The sequence below is a fragment of the Ctenocephalides felis genome, unplaced genomic scaffold (assembly GCF_003426905.1).
Source record: "Ctenocephalides felis isolate EL2017-DRISC unplaced genomic scaffold, ASM342690v1 CF-g0.4_SCAFFOLD_03572, whole genome shotgun sequence".
NCBI lineage: Eukaryota > Metazoa > Arthropoda > Insecta > Siphonaptera > Pulicidae > Ctenocephalides > Ctenocephalides felis.
In genome coordinates, this window is record NW_020539726.1 from 43,409,990 (window position 1) to 43,418,984 (window position 8,995).

The following is an 8,995-nucleotide window of genomic DNA, read 5'->3' on the forward strand; positions in this document are numbered from 1 at the left end:
TTTGGAGACATTTTTTCCATCTTTGAAGACTAATTTTCTATCTTTGGAGCCATTTTTTCCATCTTTGGAGTCATTTTTCCATCTTTGGAGATACATTTTCCAGCTTTGGAGCCATTTTTTTCATATTTGGAGCCATTTTTTCCATCTTTGGAGTCATTTTTCCGATTTTTGAAGACATTTCCATCTTTGGAGACAAATTTCCGATTTTTGAAGACAATTTCCATCTTTGAAGACGATTTCCATATTTACAGCTAATTTTTCCATCTTTGGACCCATTTTTTCCATCTTTGAAGACAATTTCCATCTTTGGAGCGATTTTTCCATCTTAGAATATTATTTCCATCTTAGAAGACTATTTCCATCTTAGATGACTATTTCCATCTTAGAAGACTATTTCCATTTTGAAGACAATTTTCCAACTTTGGAGCGATTTTTTTATCTTTGGAGACATTTTTTCCATATTTTAAGACAATTTCCACATTTGGAGACATGTTTTCCATCTTTGTAGACATTTTACCATCTTTGGAGACATTTTTTTCAGCTTTGAAGACAAATTTTCATCTTTGGACACATTTTTACATCTTTGGAGCGATTTTTCCACCTTTGGAGCCATTTTTTCCATCTCTGAAGACAATTTCCATTTTTGGAGACATTTTTTCCATCTTTGCAGGCATTATTTATACTTTGCAGGCATTATTTTCATCTTTAAAGACATATTTTCCATCTTTGAAGGCAAATTTCCCATCTTTGGAGACATTTTTCCATCTTTGGAGACAAACTTTCCATCTTTACAGATAATTTTTCCATCTTTGGAGACAAATTTTTCTACCTTGGAGACATTTCCATCTTTGGAGACAAATTTTCCTACCTTGGAGACATTTCCATCTTTGAAGACAATTTTTCCATCTTTGAAGACAATTTTTCCATCTTTGAAGACAATTTCCATTTTTGGAGACACCTTTTACATCTTTGAAGACAAATTACCATCTTTGGAGCGATTTTTCCATCTTTGGAGACATGTTTTCCATCTTTGAAGACAATTTCCATTTTTAGAGACACTTTTTACATCTTTGAAGACAAGTTACCATCTTTGGCGCTATTTTTCCATCTTTGGAGACCGTTTCTTTCTTTATAAACCTATTACCTCACTTGAAGATTATTTTTTTAAAGACCATTTGTCCATCTTTGGAGACAAATTTTCCATCTTAGGAGACAAATTTTCCATATTTGAAGACAAATTTTCCATATTTGGAGACGAATTTCCCATTTTTGGAGACAAATTTTTCATCTTTGAAAACAAATTACCATCTTTGGAGACCATTTCTTTCTTTACAGACCCTCTCTCCTTCTTGGATAGATCATTACCTCCTTTGGAGACCATTTCCTTTTTTAAAGACTATTTGTCCATCTTTAGAGACAGATTTTCCATCTTTGGAGTCAAATTTCCCATCTTTGGAGACAAATTTTCTATCTTTGGAGACATTTTTTCATTTTGGAGATACTTTTTCTATCTTTAAAGACAATTTTCATCTTTGGAGACAAATTTTCCATCTTTGGATCTATTTTTTCCATCTTTGGAGACAATTTCCATTTATTGGAGGCAAATTTTCCATCTTTGGACGCATTTTTTCCATTTTGGAGGCAAAATTTCCATCTTTGGAGCATCTTTATCCATCTTTGAAGACAATTTTCATCTTTGAAGACAATTTTTTTATCTTTGGAGCCATTTTTTCCATCTTTGAAGACAATTTTCATCTTTGGAGACATTTTTCCATCTTTGAAGACAATTTTCATCTTTGAAGACTATTTCCATCTTTACAGATAATTTTTCCAGTGTTTTTTGAAGACAGGAGACAAATTTCCGATTTTTGAAGACAATTTCCATCTTTGGAGACCATTTCCTTTTTTAAAGAACATTTTTTTATCTTTGGAGACAAATTTTCCATCTTTGGATTCATTTGTCCATCTTTGAAGCCATTTTTCCACCTTTGGAGACAAATTTTTCATCTTTGGAGACAATTTTTTTACTTCTTTGGAGACAATTTCTATCTTTGAAGACAATTTGAAAACCATTCTTATTTTTGAAGACAATTTCCACTTTTGGAGAACCTTTGCACTTCTAGAACGTCTTTTTCAGCTTTTTCTCTCTTGGATCCGTGTCTACTTCTTGGAACTTTTCTTTTCTTTTAAGGATTATTTTTCACTTTTAGAGATTATTTCTTTTTTTGGGGACCATTTTCTCGCATAGAGACTATTTCCTTAAGTAAATAACATTATTTATTTATTTATTTAAAATTATATTTTATATAACTGTATTATAATTTTTATTTGATATATTCGACTGAGCTCTAAATAGTCTTACCGTGAATTCTGGATACGTATAAATATTTAGTTTTTTTTGCAAAAGGTATTTATTTAGGTATTAATAATGTATTTATATAATTAATTAATCTAAAATTCCATTTCTATCTAGGATTATGTATTTGGATTAATTTAACAAAATTTAGTACGGCTCTACCCCCAAAGGGGCCCTTGTAATAATAACAAATTTATATGAAGAACTTTATATTTTACACTAAGTGTTCTTTATTAGTTATTTGTTTAGGTCTAACATAAGTGTGAAACTTCTTTTATTTTATTGAAGACGTTTCGGATTTCATTTTGATGGGATTCTTTTGCGTTTTTAAAAGCACCTTTGGATGTCTTCGCACCCAACTTGTATTAGATATATTAGGGTGGTCCTTGATATGGACATTTTCAAATTTCTTTGCTTCCAAGGGCTCAAAATGCTTCCAAATTGATAAAAAAACGATTCTCTGAAAGTTTTAGCTCTTAATATTAACATTTAGATAGTCCGCAATTTAATTAAAAGTTTTGTATATTTATTATTAAGTAAATTCTTGCGCCATCTGTGATAGCAGACTTGTAATTTTGATGGCAATTTATTATTGATAATTTGAGTGTCAAAATCACCAATTAAATAAATATTTTGCTGCAAAATTAATTTCGATGCCATGATGAATAAATATTTTGTTAAACAGTCCACGTGGATTTAATTAGAGGTTAAGTGTTTTATAAATATTTCTAAGTGAGTACACAGATGGCACAAGCATTTACTTAATGACATATGTTAATAATGAATATGCGAAACTTTTAATTGAATTGCGAACTATCTAAATGTTAATATTAAAAGCTGAAACTTTTATAGAATTTTCTTTTATTGATTTGGAAGCATTTGAGCACTTGGGAGCAAAGAAATTCGAAAATGTCCATATTAAGGACCACCCTAATATATATTGCCGCACCTTAATATTTTGCGTACACGCACCGATTATAAGCTTATAAATTGTCGTAAATTCAGACGTTTCGATAACATTTTTTGTACGTCTTTAGGATGAATCAATAACAAACAATAATTGATTTACAGATAAAATTCAAATCAGTGTACGTTTCTGCTTGAATTTGGTCCATAGCAACATAGTTTTTCGTTCAAAATTTCTTGTTGAAAAGTGACCTTGTACCAAATGACCTCAAATCTTTTATGATATTTATTTTTAATATTATCGAAACGTCGGATTCGACACAAATTATGCGAATGGCGTTTTGCGAACTGTTTCTGGCACAATTGGCAAAAAAATCTTAACGATCTACTTCTATTTATATATGTATATCTATATCTCTATATATATGTATGTAATGTGATGTATATTTTTTCAAAAACAAAAGTACAAGCTATGGATATTATTGGCCACCGTAATGAGAAAAGGTATTATATAAATGTATATAATTTATCGTGATAGTAATATATTTATTATTTTATGAGTTAATCAAAATAAAGATAAAATTCGTTCACGACACGTTTTAAAGACATTTTAAAAGTTTAAAAGACATATTTGAAAAAGGCACATGCGTGTATATGGTCCATCTTCAGGCATAGAATGGAACTAAAGAGCGCCATCTTAGGAACTAAAGTCCATCTGTAGTCTCAGAATGGAACTAAATTATAGTCACTAGACACATTAGGTTTTTTTGCATAGATTTTTTGCCGATTAAAATAATTAAAATGTTGCATTAACTACATCATTTAAGATTCTTTTATTATAAGATTCTTCCTTGCTTGTTTATTTGTAAATTACGCCTGATCGCACATCAAATAGATAGACATTTTCATAATTTTCAATACCAAGAACAAGCATAAGATAGCGTTGCCATGACAACGCTATTTTATGAGCTCTGTTACAGCAGAATTGCCCCATTAGTTGAACTAGTTAAAATTCCTCAAGTTGACCACTCTCTTTAGATCCATTCTAACAATGCCTGAAGTCATCAAATTTTATTTATTTATACCATTGCACCGATTCAGACTACGATTAAGTAATAATTATAGAATACCTTAATTTATTAAATTGTACTTTAATTTTGTTACCGGTAGAAATCATCAAAACTATCATTCTATGGGTACTTGTACATGATGAGATAAAACTCTAGAAATAATAATTTAGGGACCGATTCTGCCGCCTAATTGACCAATGTTATGGCGATGCCATGTTACGGTCCTACTTGCATATATTATGCTACTGAATCATACTGAATATAACCAAAATGTGTGCGTGTTCGGATACAAATTTTCGTCGAGGATTTCGGGAACACGGATGAAGCGATTTGAATAATTCAAAAAACATTCGATTCGTATTGATAAGGAGACGTGCTGATTAGTTTTTGGCGCAGGCAGGTTTAGCCGTTCCGAAGATATGAGGCAAAAAGTGCCAAAAACGGTAACTCAGTTTTTAAGAGAACGGAGCGTCCGATTTGAATAATTTCAAAGACATTTTACTTGTATTAACAAGATGAACACCTGATCAAATCTTCATGATGGCAGGTCTAGCGGTTTCGGAGATCTAGTAAAAAAAGTAAAAACATGCCATCTGGCGTTCAAAATTGATCATTAGACATATGCACATCAAATTATCGGATATTTTATAGAGATTTTAACAATAAAAATAAATTTTGTTTACATTCCTATGGGTTCCGTACCAATGTTTTATTTCGTCTCTATGCCGTTAAAGCAGTACGATTGCTTTGAAAAAAAAAGTTCAGAATTTCCAAAATATTTCGAAATAAATTTTTATTCAAAAAGTTTTTTTTCCAAAAAAATAAAATTTTTGTCAAAAATTTATAGTTTCTCAAAAATCTAATTTGTTAAGAGTAAATTTTTTTCAAAAATGTTATTCTTTTTAAAAAAAAAGATAATTTTTGGTACGGAAAGTTCCAGCAATTTGCCTTAAGGCACGATGCCATGCGCCCCACTAGTTAGTTTAGGTTTTCTATCTGGCTTTCGTCAATATTTAGTATGGAAAGTTCTTCAACACATGGCCTTGCCATAACTTTGGTCTATTATGCGGAAGAGTTGGTCCATGATTTTGTATACCTGTTTCACATTATAAAACACATCAAAATTATCATTCTGTGGGTACATGATGAGAAAAAACATTTAGAAACAATAATTTAATTTATAAACTACCATCATGTACATACTCTCTAACCATCTTGCAACCCATAAACTCTTCCTCACCCACCGCCATTATCAATTTTCTAACTCTATTATCTCCCCCCAGGAACAAAGACCAGGCCCCCGCCAGCGGAGCAGCACATCCGCCAACTCACCCGACACCACCACCCCCTCATCCCGCAATTTCCATCCCCCCAATCCCGATCCCCCAATCTCCGGCGATGCACCACAAGATCCTGATGCCCCAGAAGCCTTCGACTCCGCCCGTTGACGACGAGCACGTCTTCGATGACCCGGTGTATAGGGATAAGGATATTTGGGTTCCCGGCGCCCGAATGGGTTCCCCTCTGCTCAGATGCACCCCGAGATCCCAGCTCAGGAGGCAGCACACCCTGGGAGAGAAATTGCTGGTGTCGAGCAGTAGTGACTCGGAGAGTGATGGGCCTTTGTGAGAGTAAGGAACGTTCTAGGTAACAATTGTGAGGTGGATAGAGGTAAAGGATAGGCGTAGAGAGTAAGGGCTGATGGGGTTGTTTGATGAACTGGTAAAATAAGGCAAGATGAGTTTTTTTATGATTTATTTATGAAAAGAGGAGGATGGAAAGTAGTTGATGGCAATAGTTTTTTCAACTGGTGAAAACTTGACGATAACGTAACTGTTACGTAACATGTGCAGTTACATTGCAACGTCAATTGACAAAAATGCGGAACATTTTTTGAATAAATAATTATGACCAGATTTGTTTATGCAGTAACGTGAAAGTTACGTAACATTTACATCTTCATACAATTTTAATTGACAATATATTTTTATTAGTTTCTTCAACCTTTTTCAATATTACGTAACATCAGAACCATTTTTTGGATATACTAAATTAAAATCTATTGTCATTAGTTTGGTGTTCAAAATTTAATAACGTTCTCGTTTTTGGGGCAATGTTTTTATCATTTTTTCCAAAGTTACGTAACATTAACAAAATACTAATACTACTTACGTAACAATAAAAAATGATATTGCGCTTTTTTTCAAATCATTTATGCGACCAGGTGTATGAAAATGTTTTTTCTAATTTTTCCAACATTACGTAATAGTTACGTAACATTAACAAAATACTTCAACTTCTGTAAACTCAAGGTGTTAAAAAATGGTATAGTGCTCTTTTTTAAATCATTTATGCTACGTATGGAAATATGTTTCGAATTTTTAAATATTTCTTCCAATTTTCTCAGTGTTACGTAACAAATACGTAATATTTACAAAATATTGCGTATTTGTTACGTAACACTGCGGAAAATTGTATAAATTGAATATTCAAAATATGATAACACGATTTCTTTATTACCGATTAGGTAACATTTATTGTCCTCTACATATAAATATAATAAAGAATTATTAACAATATCTATACAAATGTAGTGTATGACTAGATTTTTTAATAACGTAGCGTTCACGAAACAGTTACGTAACATTTATGGAATTAATTCCAATTGACAAATATTACAGGGACAATTTATTTGAAAATCTGATGAAAATTTTCATAAATATAAAATGTGCGGTTACGAAAAATTTACAACTACAATTAACAACTATTCTATGGGTTGACGAAAAAAATTAAATAATTGATGAATTGAAAATGCCCAGATTTATTTATGCCATCACGTGACAGTTACGTAATATTTATAGGCACATAACATTTTAATTTGTACATTAAAAAATAAGAATTTTGCTCAGAATTATTTATTAATCTACATAATTATTACATAACATTTGACTAATTTTGTTGTAGACATAGGTTTATCAATGCAGCATCGTAAAAATTACATAACATTTCATTTGACAAATTTTTGATATTAGTGGAAAGTTTACAAATACGAAAAGTTTTAATTGACAAATTCTTTATATCAAAATACGGGATATTTGATAAATGAAAAAATGACCGGATTTATTTGTACAATTACGTAACATAATACATTACGTAATATCTACAGCTGCGTACAATTTTAATTGACAAATATTGTAGATAAAAAATTATGTCCAGATTTATTTACACAATTACGTAACATAATGCATCACGTAACAGTTATGTAATATCTACAGGTGCATACAAATTTAATCGACAAATATTATAAATAAAAACTTATGTTCAGATTTGTTTATACAATTACGTAACATACTAATGCTATTGGCAAATATTTCATAGATCCAAAACTTTACTGACGTAACAGTTACGTAACATTTCATAACTTTATGAAACTACAACTGGCAATTATTTTATATACCTTATAATGAGGAAAAATATGTCTATACATATTTATAAAATTACGTAACATAAAAGTTACGTAATATCTGCACTTGCATACAAATTTAATTGACAAATATTATAAATAAAAATATTATTAATAAAAACTTATGTCCAGATTTGTTTATACAATTACGTAACATACTAATACTATTGATAGATATTGCGTATATCCAAAACTTTATGACGTAACAGTTACGTAACATTTTATAACTTTATAAAACTATAACTGGCAAATATTGTATATACCTTGACACAAAAGTTACGTAATGACATAAAAGTTACGTAATATCTGCAACTGCATACAAATTTAATTGACAAAAATTATAAGTATAAATATTATTAATAAAAACTTATGTCCAGATTTGTTTATACAATTACGTAACATCCAAAACTTTATGACGTAACAGTTACGTAACATTTACAATTTACAAATGGCAAATATTTTTAATAATTTGTATTGAAGAATGTTTCTTGAGTAAAAAATTATGTATGAATTTACTTAAACGATGACCTAACAATTACGTAACAGTTATGTAACATTGAAATAGATAATAAAGAAAATATTAGAAAATAAATCTCGAAGAAAATTTAAATCGAGTTCACACCAGTTCATTGTATGACACTATGCTCGTATACAAAATTATATATATGTATATATATATATATATATATATACATATATATATTTATAAGTTTGAGGTTATGTCCACAAATTTCCGAAATCTATCCACCGCCACCTTAAATAAGATAATAATTCAATTATTAAATCGATTACGCCTTAAACTAATAGTTTGTTTTATAGCAGGGTAAGATAAGATAGCTTCTAGAACATTTTAGCAAATAGCTATTATATTAATATATTAATTAATATATAGAACATTTTTAAAATGTTCTACTCGTAGAAATAATAATTATTGAGAAACAAATATTGTTATTATCGGCTAACTTGTTTGTTAATGGATACATTTTTAGATTAAGGCTTGTTGAAAATTGTTAACGACATATGTATATACATAAGGGTGGTCCTTAGTATGGACATTTTTTGATGTCATTGTTTATAAGGGCTAAAACGCTTCCAAATTAATAAAAAAAAAAATCTGCAAAAGTTTGAGCTTTTAATATTAACATTTAGATAGTTTGCACATCAATTAAAAATTTCGTAGGTAAAGCTTGCGCCATCTGT

At 30.2% G+C, this 8,995-nt stretch overlaps 1 protein-coding gene across 2 annotated transcripts in view; it reads left to right on the forward strand.

The window, feature by feature from the left end:
• Nucleotides 1-6,552, forward strand: part of LOC113387999 (sodium/hydrogen exchanger 3-like) — a 133,472-nt gene extending 126,920 nt beyond the window's left edge. For both annotated transcript variants that reach the window (XM_026625410.1, XM_026625408.1), the window contains one exon: nt 5,616-6,552. In XM_026625410.1, the coding sequence (XP_026481195.1) occupies nt 5,616-5,961 (346 nt within the window). In that variant the 3' untranslated portion in view covers nt 5,962-6,552. The remainder of the gene's footprint in view (nt 1-5,615) is intronic.
• Nucleotides 6,553-8,995: the final 2,443 nt, after the last annotated feature.